The sequence below is a fragment of the Manihot esculenta genome, chromosome 12 (genome assembly GCF_001659605.2).
Source record: "Manihot esculenta cultivar AM560-2 chromosome 12, M.esculenta_v8, whole genome shotgun sequence".
NCBI classification, from domain to species: domain Eukaryota; kingdom Viridiplantae; phylum Streptophyta; class Magnoliopsida; order Malpighiales; family Euphorbiaceae; genus Manihot; species Manihot esculenta.
The window spans coordinates 1990804-2008949 of NC_035172.2; the positions used below are offsets into that span (position 1 = coordinate 1990804).

The following is an 18146-nucleotide window of genomic DNA, read 5'->3' on the forward strand; positions in this document are numbered from 1 at the left end:
AGACCTTGTACATCAGAGCATCAGAGTGGGGTTTGAAGCTCCATGAATGTCTTATAGTTCAAGACCCCGTGCCATCGTATGCAGCTATTGGCGGCATCATGAACTTTTTAGGAATAGTTTCTTGTTGTACCCATCTCACGAATGGGGATGAGGTCGGTAGCAGGAGGCTGCTGTTTTCTCGTGCCCCTAGTTCTGCCAGGAGTTGCTCCTTCAGCCTCTCCAGTTTTCGATCTACGTCAGCTTCTTCTCTCCTTGGCCGCTTCTCTAGGCGATAATTTCTCTCCAACTCTTCACTTTCTGATCTTCCTACTGGCTCAGAAGAATAGCTTTCGACTTTGTCGTTCTCGATAAGCTCCCTTACCACTCGACCCTTTGCTCTAGCCACATGCTCGTTTCTCCGATTGGCCTGTCCATCTTCTTCACCTGTCCTCCTACTGCTCTGTTGAGGGATTTGGTGGTTTAAGGTAGGTTGGGGTTCGTTAACGTTGAATCCTTCGGTTACGGGTGGTACCTTCAATGGGGTATTGAGTCCCATTTGTTGCAACATTTTTCCCAACCAATGGGCAATGTTTTGGAATTGAAGAGCCATGTTTTGTAGCTCTTGATCAGACATGATGGTTCTAGGCATGGTCCCTGCTGAGCTTGGTGAGGGATTGAACAATATGGGTGTAACGACTCGGAAACCAGACCGCTACCGGCGCTAGGATCCAGATCGACTTAAGGTCGCCGGGACCCATAGCAAGCCTACTATACATCTTGTACATCTGATAAAATCCCATACATGATCATACATTTTCATAAAAACTTTAAACTTTTTATACACCAAGCTTGACCTGTGCATGCACCATAACTGTAAACATAAAACCCCATACTAGAGCCCTCATCAAATGCTCTAGTTGGGTCCCTATTACATACATCAAGCTTGGTTCAACATATATTATCATTAAAAATATTTACATAAAGATCATGTACAACAGGGATTAACCATACATTAGGGCCAAGCACAATAATAATCCCCATTACATTACTTTATAATATCTTACATTACATTGCATTATTTTACATATCCTTACATGTCCACTAAAATTCTATTACATCATGCTATACCAGAACTCTAATGACTCTCCCATAACTACCTATGCTCCTGCAACCCTGGGGGTTAGGGGAAAGGGGTGAGCTACTAAACCCCAGTGAGCAGAACAATAAAAAACAGTTTATAAATATATGCCATCATGAAATGCATCACATCATAAACAATTCACATCACGGATGGACTTGTCACTAATAACCCTCTCCATAATCCAATTGTGCCAGGGGCGTAGAATGGGTCTCACTGGACTTTCTCTTAACATGACATAACATAACATATCCAATGTGCCAGGGGCGTAGAATGGGCCTCACTGGTCTTTCTCTCACATCGTGCCAGGGGCGTAGAATGGGCCTCACTGGACTTCCATACCGTCTCATAACATATCATATCGAGGGCTAGTGGGTCAGCCAATATCCATCCACATCAACATCATATTATGCAATGCATTATATTCGTGAATTCTAATGCAGACAACCTATTACATATCATGGCATTCGTGAAGCATGAACATGCTAAAAATTTCATTTACTTTAAAACATAGTTCAGTTCTACTCACTTCTGGCTGACTCTGAAATAGCTAACACTGCTGGCCTTCTCGGTTTCTCGGATCCAATCCTACACAGGTGGACTCAAATGAGGGACCAAACAACTCTAACATGACTCTAAACATCTCCCCAAAAACCTCCTAGAACATCATCAAAACATGCATAGAAAACTAACAAAGGAAGGCTGGACAAGGGACTTTCGGCAGCAGGTTCGGCGGCCGAAGGTCCCTCCAGATCCGAAAGTCAGGCACTTTCGGGGGCAGGTTCGGCGGCCGAAACTCCCCTCCAGATCCGAAAGTCCAAACTTTCGGGGGCGAGCTTAGGCGGCCAAAACTGCCTCCACAGGCAGGTTCGGCGGCCGAAACTGGCTTCGGCGGCCGAACCTGGGCTCTCCCAAAGGGCAGAACCCGATTCTGCCTCTCACATCCAGCCACCCAAAACTTCACAACATGCATTCAACTATTCAAAGACATGTATAAACACTTATTCAAGCATATAGGGGCATAAAACTAGGCTAAACCCCAACAAACATCAACATAGCATCACTTTAACATACATTTATCATTTAACTAACGTAAACCCTAACATTTTACATCTACTCTAAACATGCATTAAAACCCTTAAAACCCCTTAAAACTTACTTAAAACATAAAAGAAGGTGAGGATCTACGCTTACCTCTTGAAGATCGAGAGGAGAGGTAATCCAAACTTGGAGATTGGGAGAAATCGAGCTCCGGGGGTCTCCAAGCTTCAAAACTTTGATCTTAGCTCAACAATCTTCAAAACAAGGTAAAAACTCATCAAAACTTGAAGGGATTGAAGGAAAACACAAAACCAACCATGAGAGGGCGAAATCTCACCTATGCCCGAAAATAGAGAGAGAAAACTCGCCCATTTTCTGACAAGGGGCCCTTTATAGGTGGCTGGCCAGACCACATTCGGGGGCCAAAGGTACTTCCGCAAACCCCCCATGTTCAGCTGCCGAACCTGGGTTTTTCCCTCCATGGCTTTTCTTTTAAAACTCAATTTCTTTCTTCATTAAAACCATAAAACATGTAAAAACATTTTAGAAAACCTTTATTTTACCCTTCTAGAAGGCTCCGACATCCGAGAAATTCCGGATTCCAACGGAGATTCAGCCGGAAGGTAAGAATTCTGATGCTGGGGTCTAGCCGGGTATTACAATGGGTGCCTGGTTCAATAGGGCTGTGGGGCTGGAAAATGAAAACGGTTGTCCTTCTCGAGCACTGCTCAGGTCATTTGGAGTGTTTTGTGTGTGGTTTTCGCCGTGATTAACCATGTGGATCCCAATGGGTATGATGAAGATGAGAACTCCAGTGACGAAAAGATCTTCCTTTGTTCCCATAGACGGCACCAATTGATAAGCTGAAATCCAATAAAGGGTAGGATTAAGGTATGCGTGTGTGAGTCCTCCTCTGAATGACCCCCCCTCTGCCTTTATCCTTTTTTATTTTGTCTTCTAGTGACGTGTAACCGCCACCCTACCACAGTACCACATGTTATTATCATGCAAAGCCATACGTATGGACGTACTGCCCTTTTCTCCATCGTCAGGCGGCTATTTAATTCCCTCCGATGCCTGAGTTGTCATAATCCTGGATGTGCAAGGGTCTATTCCCCCACTTACCCATCAAGTAATTTGAGATGGATCCCTCTCCATTGGGTTCGAGCCCTGCTCTGCTGGCCTACCCTAGCGTGAATTGGGCTGTGTGCTAGAGGACAGAGCTGCATATTGGGTTTTAATGAGGCTATGTCCTGGCCTTTCAACGTGGGCTCCACTGCGGCCTAGGTATCAGAGGCCCAACGGCCATCACTGAGCTTCTCTTATTATGCATTGTATTACCATAGTTTGGTACTAGATTCTTCAGAACAGCAAAGAGTATAGGCCGATCATACCTACTTGGGGTCTTCGTAGGGAGATCCCTTTGCCCCTATCTGTTTATTTTATGCGCCGATGGTCTTTCTTATCTTATTTAGGAGGCTGTCAATTCTGGTATGTTTAAGAGGTATGAGGTCTCTAAGAGGGGTCCTTCTCTTTTCCACCTGTTCTTTGCGGATGATAGTTTGATTTTCTTTAATCCAAATGTGGCTCAATCTAGTTTGTTGAAGAATATTCTTGTCATTTATGAAAAGGCGAGTGGTCAAATGATTAGCTTTTCAAAGTCCTCTATTTCCTTCATTAAGAATACTCCTCCTGATCTTCGAGTATCGACTTGCTCTTTATTGGGTGTGGTCTAGAAAGATTCTCTTGGTTCTTATTTGGATTTGCCATTGCATTTTGAACGTGATAGAAAAGTGATTTTTAGGTTTATAAAAGATAGGGTTTGAAAAAAATTGAATTCTTGGAAGCAAAAGCTTTTATCTCGAGTAGGTAAGCAAATTATGATTAAAACTGTTTTATAGGCTCTCCCTAATTATATTATGAGCCTGTTCCTATTATCGAAAACTTTGTTCTTATTACAGGCTCTCCCTAAGGTTCTAAATTTTGCTTGGCGTGCTCTTTCTAATGTGCTTCCTTGTGTTTTTATTTTGCAACGCCGTCAGGTGCAGATATCTTCTGTTTGTCTTATATGTAATCGAGGGACTAAAACAATTATGCATGTTTTAATTCAATATTCTTTTGCTTGGAATGTTTGGATATTAACTGATTTGGGTTGGCAAGTTCCTGGGTTGTCACTTTGATGGACTGGTTTTGTGAGATTTTTATTAGAGTTTCACTTGATATTAGCATATTAATTCTTATGGTTTGTTGGGCTCTTTGAACTAATCGCAATTCTATTGTCTGGGATTACGCTGATAAATCTCCAGATCAAGTATTTCGTATAATTAATTTTCTAGTTTCACATATTTATTCCCTTTTTGATTTGATTATTCTTGATTGTTAATCGAGATTGTTGAAACTAAATATTGTTTTAGCTATAAATCTATCAATGCGGTTATCCATTTGTTAACAACGTGTGTTTATTTCGAATCAGGGTTAGAATTTTGTTTGATGTTCCTCCATTTTTTTTTTTTTTGAAATAGGGGGTTGGGGAGTCGAACCTTAGACCTTTCAAGGCTACAGGATGCACTTTCCATCAGGCTAAGCCTTGGAGTGCATGTTCCTCCATTTTTTATTATTTCTGCATTGATGAAGTAATTTATTTCTATAATTTTTTTAAAAAAATATAAATTTATAATATAAATACATATAATTTTATGTTAATTTCAATCGTAACTTACATTAAAAATTTGACGTGAATTCAAATTTAAAAAGAATTTTTCCTCAATCTAAAAAATATTTGATATAAATTGATACTGTGGTAAGATAATTGCATATGTCAAAAGGTTTAATTTTGTTTTTTTAATTTTTAAATATTGATAAAAAAGATCATCTTTATTGAAATTTTTTTTTTAATTTAGAAAATACTTAAACAAATGAGGAGCATTGATGAATGAATTTAAAAACATTCAGAGTATATATTAATTAATTAATTATAAATACATAGCAAGCCAAATCTTTCAAAATAACAAAAACTACAAAGAAAATTCTTGGAAATATTTCTAAGTATGAAAAAGAAAACAAAATTCTTAGGCATGTCATGCCTCTCCAGATCAAATTTTAGCCATAAGAGACAGATGGAAAGGGAAAGCCGAAAGCGTAAATTGGTGGTGTGTTGAAAATTGGATAACTTTTGAAAATTCATTGATTTATTCTGACTACAAACTTGTGGGTGCCAAGTGCGAGAACTCTCAAGAACCACAGCCACCACTCGTTTGAATCAACCAATGCAAGCAGCCAAATCCACTCTCACCCTCCTTTCCTACCCACCACTTCCTTCTCCTCCTCCTCCACCACCACCTACTCCATTCATTCCTCCTCTTTCCTTCCATGGCCAAGAATCTACCAGAATAATCCCTTATCCATTACTATTTCTCTTCTTCTTCTTCACTCCTTTGATTCTCTCTTCTAGACATGACTTCCTTTTATTGCCTGTCTTCTACTAGAAACACTGTCACTCCTGAAACTGTGCTGTGTAATTCTTATTTATGTCTGTCCAGAAACCGCTGGCATAGAGAGAGTAATTTTTCCAAGACTTATCAACTGCCTTCAAAGCCTTTTCTTCCCATTTTGAGACTCGACAACTCTAAACTCGCTTACCCTTTTGCCAGTATATCTTCTTACGCTGAAGCTGGAGGTGAAGAAGAGCAGAAAGAAGGAATCCAGATTGAGAAGCATCAAGAAACAGTGAAAAATCATGAAAATGATTTGCCTGGAATGGCCCAGGCCTTTCATATATCTTCAAGCACGGCTTCTGCTATCTCCATATTCATAGCATTTGCTGCTCTTACTCTTCCTCTCTTTATGAAGTCTCTGGGACAAGGTTTGGGCTTGAAGACCAAATTGTTATCATATACAACACTGTTGTTTGGGTTCTATATGGCTTGGAATATAGGGGCCAATGATGTGGCTAATGCCATGGGGACTTCTGTGGGGTCTGGAGCATTAAGTCTCCGGCAGGCGGTGGTAACTGCGGCTATCTTGGAGTTCGCTGGAGCACTTTTGATGGGTACCCATGTGACCAATACAATGCAGAAGGGAATTCTTGTGGCTAATGTGTTTAATGGGAAGGACACTCTGTTGTTTGCTGGCTTGCTCTCTTCTTTGGCTGCTGCTGGTACTTGGTTGCAGGTGCACGTTCTGTTACATTTGTTCTTGTTTTTAGATTCTTAAACAAATCTGGATTGCATTTTAACTTTCAACTGTAATGGCTCCGGTTCCTTTCGCTTTTATATGAAGCAGTTCTTCAACTGATGAGCCACATCTTGGGTTGCCATTTCTCATATTCCATTTTTCCATTTTCTGCGCACTGTGCTCTTTCAGTTTGCTACTAATTAAAATGTTACATTGGTTGGTTTTGTTTTCTTCTTGTCTGAATTTTAATTTGATAGTCACTTTATGCTCACTGAATTAGATACCTATAAGGAAGACAGAAAGATGGTAATAACAAGAAATGTTTAGTGATAAAATTAGAAGACTTTACTACTTGTCACAATGTTCATCAGAACATGAAAGCATCCACTTCATATGCCAATATCTAAAATCACATGTACTTTCTTTATGGACAGCAAGAGAAACACTATGGTGTTCCCTGTTACTTGTTATGCCATGATCTATCTAATGTGGTTGTTTCCAGATTTCCTTGTCTGGTATATCTTTAAGTTGATTCTTGATTTATTACCTTGTGTTAACCAGGTTGCATCATATTATGGTTGGCCTGTTTCTACCACACACTGTATAGTAGGATCAATGGTTGGATTTGGTCTTGTCTATGGAGGAGCTGGTGCTGTCTTCTGGAGTTCACTGGCAAGGGTAACTTCATCATGGGTGATCTCACCAATAATGGGAGCAATAGTGTCATTCCTTGTCTATAAATGCATCCGTAGGGTATGTTCTGACTGTTTATTTCATACTTTAATCATTGAAGCTTAATGCATTACATCCAAAATGCTTTATTCATGGCTTGTGAGATTTACTTAAATAATTGTTTTTAGGTTCCTGGAAGGAAAAAGCCATAGGCATTATCTAGGCACCTGCTGCCTGATCCTCATGATGTTATATCTAACAAGATTAGCATTTAAAAACCTCCATTTCCTGAGTTCTTGGAACTTGGAAGTACTCACCACCATTACCTTTTCAGTTTGTGTACAGTGCTCGAAATCCAGGACAAGCTGCTGCTGCAGCTGCACCAATTGCTGTCTTTGTGGGTGTAACAGGAATCTCTTTTGCAGCCTTTCCTCTTAGCAAGATCTTTCCTTTAGCTCTGGCACAGGCTTTGGCCTGTGGTGCTGCTGGTGCATTCTTAGTCTCAAGAATCATCCACAAACAGCTTGGTCATCTCCTTGTGAAAGCTAATTCAACACAACCTGAGCCACAAGAGAGTAGTAGTACCACCCATAACAAAACTATCGGATTTCTCTCTGATGTTGCAGGACCAAAGGGTACCCAATTGGAGTTAGTTTATGGAGTTTTTGGATACATGCAGGTACTCTCAGCCTGCTTCATGTCATTTGCCCATGGTGGAAATGATGTCTCCAATGCAATAGGTCCTTTGGCTGCTGCACTGTCTATTATTCATGGCGGTGCCAGTGGAACCGAAATTGTTATTCCAACTGATGTTCTTGCATGGGGAGGATTTGGTATAGTTGCAGGGCTTACGATGTGGGGGTATAGAGTGATAGCAACAATTGGAAAGAAAATTACAGAACTTACACCAACTAGAGGATTTGCAGCCGAGTTTGCTGCAGCGTCTGTGGTTCTATTTGCGTCGAAGCTGGGGCTACCTATTTCGGCAACACACACTTTGGTGGGTGCAGTCATGGGTGTTGGTTTTGCAAGGGGACTAAACAGTGTTAGAGCAGAGACTGTGAGGGAGATTGTGGCTTCATGGCTTGTGACAATTCCAGCTGGTGCCTTGTTTGCAGTTATCTATACATGGATCATGACCAAGCTTTTGTCTCCCATGTTATGAGATTACATTACATGATCAAAATGAAACCGTTTGATGTATGTGATTAATCAAAATCACTCATCTTTTTCTGAAAAGAATTCATAGAACGATTGCGTCTTTTTGGGCTAATGTGATTTCCTTTCGAGTGGAATTCACAGTACATATGGAAGTGATGAACCAGAAAAAGGTTATTCTTTGTAGTGTATGCGTTTGAAAGTCCAGTTTTGTCTCTCAATTTTAATTTGTGACATTGACATGAAAAATATTCACTTCAGCAGATGTCTGAGATTATGGAAGAGTTACAAATGAAAGATAGTTCACTAAGCTTCCACAATCATAACAAGAGTTATGAAACCTGGGAGCAGATCTAGAACACTAATCAAACGTACATTGAACTTATTGTCTTGCTGTCCCTTCGTCTGAACAACCAAAGAACACTGCAGAAAATTGACAGTTTGGGAACAATACACAGCGGTGCAAGCCATGAGGTAGCAAAAACAGTCATGGAGAGAGTTCTTGTACAGAAGTCAGACTCGGTTCCCACCCGGGTCCCTGCAAAATCCTTGCCTTCAGCAGAGGGGGAACAAAGGGCTTCCTTGGTTTAATACCCTTCCTTGCTGAACGTTTTGGGTCTCTTGACCACCTGCCCTTGGAAGTATAAAATTCCTTTGCAGAACAAACAGATTCCTCTGAAATGTCTCTCCCAGCTTCCCAAGTGATATTTACATCTGACATCTCATCTTTACCTTCAGCATATCCTTTGACGTTTGCCTTCTGCATTTGTTTACGTTTCAATTTCTGAGCTGTAGTATGTGGGATTATAAGATATTTGTGACCAGGCAGCAATTTCTCATCTGGGAATAACAGGGATTGTTGGGGATTTCTGAAAACTTCGGGACGAGCAACACACATCCCAGGATATTTTTCCATCAAATGAGATGCAGCAACTGCGTGCTGATGCAACTCCTCCTGCCCGCCAGCATGAACTATCCTGACAGATAATCCTTTTCCAATTTCCGTTTTCCTTCCAGTCACTTCGTCAGAGCCTCGACTTTGGCCTAACAAATGAATACAGGCCTTCAGCATGGCTAGCAATCAAATGCTTTTAGGTCCAAACGTCCATAATAGTACACCAGAAGCAAGCATCTTTTGTTTTGCAGGGGGGTTGTGTGGGCCATTGTGGCTGCTGTAGATATTTCAATATTAGCATATGCTGCCATGGATATACTTTACATTTGTTTTTCATGGCCGGCTAGTCCAGCGAAAACAACAAGAAATTGAGGCTTGGATATACCCATAACATAGAAGAAGAGAATTAGGTGCTTTTTTTTTTCTTCTCAACCACGAGAAAATCGAAGTTACCCTTGGACAAGTGATAAGAAAAAATCAAGAACACCGAAGAAGTCTCAAATATACCTAGTCAATCTAACACAATTTTTGCAAAAGTACCTGCAAGATAGAGAACTCATAAGTTTTTAGGTCAAGATCACAAATAGACAAAATTAAAATTTATATATTTTAATTTATAAATAGATATACTCTCATCCATAATAATTAGATTTCATAGAAAAATTAAAATTTACAAGTAAAACTGCATGGTCACATGTATACCGGATTTACTGTATAATTTGCCAAAATTTATATATTTTTCTCAAATAGACAAAATTATAAGATTAAAAAATTATGAAAAATTACCGTGATGACTCATATACCTAATAGTAATGGGCTTACAGTATGTCCGAAGACGAGACCGCAGGTCCAGTTTCCTAAGGCCATCTATTCCAAACCCCATTTTACCCTTATAACATCCTCAGATCTGCGTAACCCTAGAGGACAAAACCGTCAAACAAAGATACTTCCAATTCCTCAATCAAATAAATACACCAACTCGAAGTTCATACTCCTCATCCCTGCGGCGCCGCTCAAACCCAACCAAACTCTAGCAGATCCACAGCTCTACCCCAAATGACCACCCGCTTCAAGAAGAACCGCAAGAAGCGTGGCCACGTGAGCGCGGGCCATGGCCGTATCGGCAAACACAGGAAGCATCCCGGTGGTCGCGGTAATGCCGGAGGCATGCACCACCACAGGATCCTTTTCGACAAGTACCATCCTGGGTATTTTGGGAAAGTTGGTATGCGTTACTTCCATAAGCTACGCAACAAGTTCTACTGCCCCATCGTGAACATCGACAAGCTCTGGTCAATGATTCCTCAGGAGGCGAAGGACAAGTCTTCTAAGGATAATGTGCCCTTGGTAGATGTTACCCAGTTTGGATATTTTAAAGTTCTAGGAAAAGGGGCTTTGCCTGAGAATCAGCCGATAGTGGTGAAGGCTAAGCTAGTTTCGAAGATTGCTGAGAAGAAGATCAAGGAGGCTGGTGGAGCTGTCGTCCTTACTGCCTAGGTTAGGCTTTTGCAATTTTTTTGATATAATGATGTTTTGGAATTGTGTGAGAGGTTACTTTTGTTATTATGTCTGGAGATTTAGAGATTAACAATGGGATGACTTAATAGCCTTTATGATTTTAATTTTTCTTCGATGATATATCTATTTGGATTTTGCTTATGAAACTGACTTTATGCTTGGTGCCTGTTTTGATTTTGTTTTCATAATCAGATGACTGGCTAATGCATTGGCAATCTGAGAATGAACTGGTTGATGCTAGATATTCATTTTTTTTAGGTAGTTTATACCGAAACTTTCCTTATAATAGTGCATTGGGAGGCTAGGGTTTAGTTCCTAATGATTTTAGGTGACTTTCTGTTAGAAGGTTTACCCGGTATTGTGGCTATCGCTGTGTTATTTGTGGAATTTTCAACTTTTCCCATTGTGTCTCATGCTCTGTATTAAAATCCTGTTCATTAGATGAAAAAAAGGCTTACTTGGATGGATTCCCTGGTGTTCATATATCTGTTGAATGATATTTAGTGCACCTCCTTTCTCTTTGGTCAAAGATGGACACTTACCTTTACAATATAGGCAAAGGATTAGATCCTTTCAGGAAGGTCTCCTCTTTGGTGCCCCTCAACCTTCTTTGCTAGTGTGTGATTGTCCTGTGAAGTCTGTGCTTGACAAATTAACAAAGCCATCATTACTTTTCTTGTGGGTGGAATTGGTTGAAATTGATATTTTAACCGAGTTGGAACTTGATTATTCGAGTAGCATCATCTTGGTTTGGAGTTTTGATGTCATTACTCTGAAATATTATTTGTTCATTTTTGTCGTGTTTCGGAATCCTTGCTATAAATTTTCTTAGTTTCTTATAGCAGTTCCGGTTTCGTTTACTTTTGTTTCAAGTTTTTTTTTTTGTTAAACATAAATAACAAATATAACTAGCCGGTCCCAGTACTTGGATTACTATGATAAAACATGAACATTGCTAGGAGTCCTTCATTCTTCTATAATTTATTAAAACTTCCCAAAATCATGAGTACCTTCCCAAAATTGCTCTTGATATTACTGTCAGAATTTGGTTGGCCAACGCTGCATTTTTTCTTGTGGTATACGCCTTCCTAGAACTGCTGTTAATGTTACTGGTATCCGCTTAAAAGAAAAATCATTGATTCATCAGTATTCTCACCCGCTGCATTCCTTGCAGTTTCTGATATTGCTAATTTTTAACCTCGCTTTCTTTGGAACCTGTATGCCCTCCCCATTGTCTGATCCTCTCTTCAGCTATAGATGCCTGCACGAAATGAAATTGCAAGCTTAATTGAATAAAGCCCTTTGTTTATACGGTCCTGGCTCCTCTCTCTTTTTTTTTTCCTTCTAATTCGGTTGGTTTTACCATCCATCCCAAAAATTGTACAAGTTCCCGACAGCATTCCGTTCCAAATTCACTGGAAGTGGGACAGGTGAATTATGGACCTTCAGATCTTCAGGCGTATTTTGAAAATCTAAAGATATATAGGAATTGTTGTTTGCCTGAAAGGACATGCAATTAGTATCGATATCTCCATTGCCCTTTTTAGACACCGCCTGAAGAAGGTTTAGCTGGACGCCCATGCCGAACTTTATAGCACAGAATAAGACTCAAAAGGCATTCCAAATAAATAATAACACCTAATGTTTACATACGCGATGGCACTTTGCCATCCAGCTCCGTTGGCCTCTCCTGTCGAAATGTAATCGCAGGTAGACGAATTTTAACATTGTTGATGAGAACAATTTTAACATTGTCGATGAGAATAAGAGGGAGCCAAAAATGGTGTCAGCTCTTTTGCAATGCCCCTAACTTGTTTGTAGCTTGAAAATGAGTGGATTCTTGTTTCTGGTGACGACCAAAACGAGTGAGATTAAGACACCAATCAGGAAAGAAGAAACCATAAATACAACCAAGGAAAATTTTGCTGTTTTTGGATGCCCCGCGCCCAACTCATTCGACGCTTGAACGCTGCATGTTTCGGTCAGACTAGGTTGGGATCAAGGAAATAGAACTGAAAATCAAAAGTTCCTAGACGAGAGCAAAATTGAAGTCAGAATTGGACAACTCGTGTCAGAATTTTGATATCCTGGGTGGAGACGAAGCCCATGGCATAGCTTGGATTTACAAAATGTATCTATACTAACAAAACAACAATCATTCTATGCTGAGGCTCAAATGTCCCTTGTAAACAATAATTTTGCCGATATATAAGTAGAGAGAAGCAAAGATTGAAGGATAATCTTATAAAATAACGCACTTATGACCTATTAAAAACGCACTTATAAATACATTCATTTCAAAACCTTAAGGCAATAAATTTATAAGTCAATTTTATATAGATATTTCATAGATCTTCCATCCATCCTATCTTCTCTTGATATAGAAAATTATTACACTTAAATATTCGGACATACTAATATTCTAATATTGCCTAATTTAATTTTTTTATATGATTAATTGCTGTAGGTATATATGAACTAAATACATTTAGCATTCATTCCCTTGTTGATAACTTTTTTCCTTCTTTCTTCAATTTGTGCATATTCCCTTCACATTTCTAGGCGAAAAGTTACTGTTTCAGTATTGTTGTCTTTGGAACCTATTTGTCCTCCCCATTTCCTTATCCTATCTTCGGCAACAGAAGCCTGCATAAATAAATTTCAATTAAAATTTTAAATGTCATTTATTTATTTTTTAATTGTATATATACTAATAGAGCTTCGAAATTTAAAATGTGAAAGTTACCTCTTTGTTCCAATTTGTTCTATAAATGATGAAGGAAAGGGCAAATGTCTGCACCATACTTCCTGACATCATCCCATACCAGATCCCCTACAATGTCCCAAATAACAAAAATTATCAGATTTAGGATTATTCATTTAGTATTACAACAATGTCTTATTCAAAAATTGAACCTAAGTTCTTCAACACTATGGATTTTACCATTGCATCGAACGTTTTAGATAATTACCAATAATAATCGAGTATGAAAAAAAAAAAAAAAAAACAAATAAGAAATGAGAAAACACTTACACGAACACCCATATCAAGTTTGTAACCTAATATGAGACCTAGAGGAATCCCAAATGCATAGTAACAAATTATGTTCACATATGCAATAATGGCTTGCCATCCTGCTCCAATAGCCACACCTTAAATATATAAATAAAAAAAATTAAGAAAAAAAAACCATAGGTTAAATAATTAGTAGTATTGTTGAATTCCATGAAGATGAGATTAATTACCACAAAGAACAGGCTGAACGTTGTTAATGATCACAGAAGTAGCCAGAAGTGGTGTTAACTTTTTAACAAGTTGTTGGACTTGAGAATCCTTAGAAAATAAAGATGGATACTGGTTTCTTGCGAGGATGAGAATCACAGAGATGATTACACCAATGGTGAAGGATGATATTACAGCCACTGCCACTGAAAATTTTGCTGTTCGTGGATGACCTGCTCCTAGTTCATTTGACACTCGTACACTGCATCAACTTAATTCCATTAGCTACGTCTTTGCACATATAACAAATTTCAAGAATGCACTCCAAGCAATCAAGAGGATTATATAACTTTTTTTATTTGAATAAGATATAAAAGGCCAGTGCAACTGATAGTTTATATGATGGAAATTATTACATTTCTATTATGAAATTAAATATCATAGAATAAATATAGAATTATATATATTTATTTTATAGGATCATACAATAAGTGAAAATACAATATTCTCGAATTAATGTGTCATGTATTAGTAAATTGTACAAGTAACAAACCTTATAGCTGCATTCATTCCCAGGCATATCATCATTGTCCAACCGAAAATGTTCATGCTGCAATTTCAATCGTTCAATCTCTAATTATAGAAATCGAATCTAAAATCAAAAGAAATGAATTGCTCTAAGGAAATCTAATCTATAAACCATCTGTAATTGTAATTATAATACATATAAAAATGATACCTGCATTATTTATATTATTTATAATTATATTTTTTATTATTTAATTTAATTTAGAGTTTGTAGATATCTAAAATTCATAATTTTTTTTTGTTGCAAGCAATGAATGATATTAAGAAAAGAAGTCAAACGCCAAGGAAGTGAGATGAGATGGGGGTGATGCAAGTCCATTATCTCTTAATTGAAGGTTTTGAGTTCGAACTTATACGAATTTGAATTAATTGAATAAATAAATTTTGAGTTCGAACTTATATAAATTTGAATTAATCGAATAAATGAATTTCAAAAACTGAATGGTTATATAAAAAAAGTAATAAAGAAAAAAAGAAGTTAATAATACATAGACCTCTCTTACAATACGTTAAGTCCGCTAAAAAATATCAAATTTAAATGCTCATTTATTTTAAATTCATCTATTTAAATAAGTTATATATTTATTTTTATAAATATTTCAATTTACTAAAATTTTATTTATATTATATATAGAATATAAAATGATAAAAATTATATAAACCATCCAAACATTGACCAATACATTTTTGTGTTTTTTAAATAATTGATTACTAAATATAAAATATGAATGTAAAAATTTATTAACTAATCAAATTATTTTTATTATCTTTTTATTCTTATAATTCTTTTAATTTACAATAAATTATAGTTAATCCATTTAATTTTTTACTTTTTCATAAATTCTTTTTCTTAAAAAAAATACTTAATAGATATAATACCACACAATATATATACCCAGCAACTTTCAAAGCAAATAATAATAATAATAATATTTCCCTCATCATATAATTTTTATTCACTTTATTTTTTCATATATATTAAAAAATATAATTTTTTATTATTTTTTAATTATACTCCCTTAAATATATTAAATTTATTTAATATTAAGAGATATTAGAGAAAAAATTTTTGAAAATAAAATAAAATTGAATAGAATTATAGTAGTGAATTTATATATTGCTATAATCTAAAAAAATGAACTATTTAAAATAATAAAAAATAAATAAAAATTATAAAATAAAATTAATAATAATAATAAAATAAATTTAAGGAAACAGAAAGAAAAAGAACTGACCATATGGACAAGGCATCCACTGAAACCTCGGCGTCCTTTAAATATCCAGCAAGGATTATTAATGCCATATAATACCAAACTTCTAAGCTGCACACACAGTTTTTATCATAATTAATTATCAAAACTTCTGTTTAAATTAATTATAAAGCTTAACCAATTGCCAAAACCAATAACTATTATGTAATAATTAACCATAACTTAATTAATTAATGAATACTTTTCTTTTTTCTTTTCTCTCTCTTAATCTCTATTTGCCAACGACAATCAGACACTAATATTTAAAAATTAAAAAAAAAATTTTAAAAATTATTTTTTACAATATTTAATTAACCATTATCATTTATCAGCTTCTAAATAATTAATAACTATTAAATCAGTTAAGAATTCAAAATTTATTCTTAAACAATCCGAGTTTTTGAGGTGGATTTTATAAGCACATTGTAATTTTCTATGCAGGTTTTTTTTTTTCCGAAATTTTCTAATTTCATGTTCTTTTTTCTTAACAAACCTTAGCAGACTTTTTCTTTTCTTTACACAAGCAAAAAGGAAAGACATAGCTGACTTAAACAAGAAGACCACGCGTGTTGGGGTTTCCCGAGCTGTCGTTACACATGTCATTCCTCCTTCATAAGAATTTTGTTTTTAAAAAAATTAATAAAAAAAATTGAAATCAGGGGAAAGAAACTTACCAAAGCATCACCGCAGATGAAAGAGACAACCTGACAAAACCCCACAGATTTTTGAAGGCCTGACATGAGAATCCATTCCAAGCTTGCCTGCAAGCTCCGCTCACTATATACAGAAACTGAGACAAATCAATTAGCCACCAAGAAGCATTTAACACCACCACTGCTCCCACCAGCCCCCACCCCAACTTCAGCATCAAAAGCCAGCTGAAAAATGTGTGCAAAACCAAGGCCGCCGCAGATATCATCGCCATAACTATCATCTTCCTTTGAGCCTGCAAGAATTTCGCCATTGGGAAATTCATTGCGTAAGCAAATAACTGAGGTATCATCCAGATTGCGTATATCCCTGCTGCCTTTGATATGGCTGCCTGCTGCCCGATTAGCTTCAGAATCTGAGTGGCGAAGATATAAAAAAAGGACATAAGTGAGGCTGTGGTGCCGAGAATCACCCACGATCTTTGCAAATAGATTCCGAGCATTTCTAGCTGCCCAGCTCCAAATGCTTGCCCACATAGGGTTTCAAGTGCACTTCCCATGCCAAGCTGTTAAATCATCAGCTATTAATTCACATCAACTTTGCAACCTAAATTAAAATAATCCACATATATGAAAATTCCAGTGAACATGCATGCAGAGATATAGTAATAATATAAGAATACCATGACGCCGAAGGAAAATCCGGCGATGACAGAGTTCCCAACGGAGACAGCAGCGAGGGCCAGGGTGCTAACTTGGCCGGAAAAGACTTGAGTGATGGCGCCAAGGGAGTACTGGCAAATGGTGGTGAATATGGCAGGGCAAGCGAGGCACCAGAGTTTCTTGGATTCCCTGTAAAATTCTCTGAAAAAAACAGAGATGGTGTTGATTGGAGGGATATCACGGCGATGAGAATCAGGGACTGAAGGATTAGAATTTGTAGTTGACATCGCAAGCGAGTGAAGTTGGTGTTGGTTCCTTGAATCCTCCATGCTCATGGTTTTTCTTTCTTTCTTTTGTTTTTTTTTTCTTTGTTTCAACCAGGAACTAGCTGAGGTCAGAATCGTTGAAACCGTTCCAAACATATATAGACCCATGTGGTCCCACCTGAATCCTGTTTCAGAGAATTTATTTTGCTCTAATGGGGACAATATAGACGGTTGGAAAATGCAGGACAAACATAGTAATGCAGAATAAAATTTATAAAAATATTAAATAATTTTATTTGAAGTTGAGTGAATTATTATTTATATGTCCTTTCTATTAATTATACCGGTAGAATATTTGTAATTTTAAAATTATAATAATATATAAATATCATCAGCAAATAAATAATTTTAAATAACCGATCCGATAAAATTATAATAGAATGGATTTAGATAATTATAATTAGATTTAAAATAAATTTAAATTTAAAAAATAATATTCATTTTGAATTCGGATTGAATTCAAATTTTATATATAGAATATCTATTGAATTTGTTTATATAAATAATTAATTTAATATAAAAATATATATTTTATAATAATATTTATATATTTTTTTATTTAAAAATTAAAATTTAAATATTTTTAAAAAATATTGAATTTTTTAAATAAAAATTATTAATAAAAAATATTTTTTATATAAATTATTAATTAAAATATATAAAACTAAATGGTTTTAGATTTTATTCTAATAATAATCATTAGCTTTGGAACAAATTGAAGTAATCGGATTCGATGAATTCAAATATTATTAATATAAATTAAATTAAATTATCAAATTCAAATAATTTAATTTTTTCGATTTTCTTATCCGTTTAGCTCTTAAAATAGTTGTTATTTAAAATTATATAATTAATTAAATAGAGAAATTTAA

At 36.4% G+C, this 18146-nt stretch overlaps 3 protein-coding genes across 3 annotated transcripts; 2 read left to right on the forward strand and 1 right to left on the reverse strand.

Moving 5' to 3' along the window:
• Positions 1 to 5382: 5382 nt before the first annotated feature.
• On the forward strand, positions 5383 to 8368 carry LOC110628186 (inorganic phosphate transporter 2-1, chloroplastic). Its single transcript, XM_021774713.2, has 3 exons — positions 5383 to 6328; positions 6893 to 7084; positions 7338 to 8368. The coding sequence occupies exons 1-3, from the start codon at positions 5612 to 5614 to the stop codon at positions 8166 to 8168; spliced, it is 1740 nt and encodes a 579-aa protein (XP_021630405.1). The 5' UTR covers positions 5383 to 5611; the 3' UTR covers positions 8169 to 8368.
• A 1609-nt stretch (positions 8369 to 9977) lies between these two features.
• On the forward strand, positions 9978 to 10712 carry LOC110628188 (60S ribosomal protein L27a-3). The gene has a single exon (XM_021774716.2). It carries the CDS (start codon positions 10113 to 10115, stop codon positions 10551 to 10553), a length of 441 nt encoding a protein of 146 aa, XP_021630408.1. The 5' UTR covers positions 9978 to 10112; the 3' UTR covers positions 10554 to 10712.
• A 1113-nt stretch (positions 10713 to 11825) lies between these two features.
• On the reverse strand, positions 11826 to 17336 carry LOC110628187 (protein DETOXIFICATION 29). The gene is made up of 10 exons (XM_021774715.2): positions 16969 to 17336; positions 16310 to 16851; positions 15621 to 15707; positions 14351 to 14407; positions 13821 to 14059; positions 13609 to 13727; positions 13321 to 13407; positions 13149 to 13220; positions 11938 to 12161; positions 11826 to 11835 (listed from the first exon to the last, which is right to left on the reverse strand). The coding sequence occupies exons 1-10, from the start codon at positions 17281 to 17283 to the stop codon at positions 11826 to 11828; spliced, it is 1752 nt and encodes a 583-aa protein (XP_021630407.2). The 5' UTR covers positions 17284 to 17336.
• Positions 17337 to 18146: the final 810 nt, after the last annotated feature.

Bases quoted from the DNA above. Each gene is read 5' to 3' on its own strand.
- LOC110628186 (XM_021774713.2), top strand. From the start codon at position 5,612: ATGACTTCCTTTTATTGCCTGTCTTCTACTAGAAACACTGTCACTCCT. The intron at 6,329-6,892 runs GTGCACGTTCTG...TGTGTTAACCAG, and splicing joins CTGCTGGTACTTGGTTGCAG to GTTGCATCATATTATGGTTG. The intron at 7,085-7,337 runs GTATGTTCTGAC...TTACCTTTTCAG, and splicing joins TCTATAAATGCATCCGTAGG to TTTGTGTACAGTGCTCGAAA.
- LOC110628187 (XM_021774715.2), bottom strand. From the start codon at position 17,283: ATGAGCATGGAGGATTCAAGGAACCAACACCAACTTCACTCGCTTGCG. The intron at 15,708-16,309 runs GTAAGTTTCTTT...CTGTGTGTGCAG, and splicing joins TCATCTGCGGTGATGCTTTG to CTTAGAAGTTTGGTATTATA. The intron at 12,162-13,148 runs GTAACTTTTCGC...TGTGCTATAAAG, and splicing joins AAGACAACAATACTGAAACA to TTCGGCATGGGCGTCCAGCT.
- LOC110628188 (XM_021774716.2), top strand. From the start codon at position 10,113: ATGACCACCCGCTTCAAGAAGAACCGCAAGAAGCGTGGCCACGTGAGC.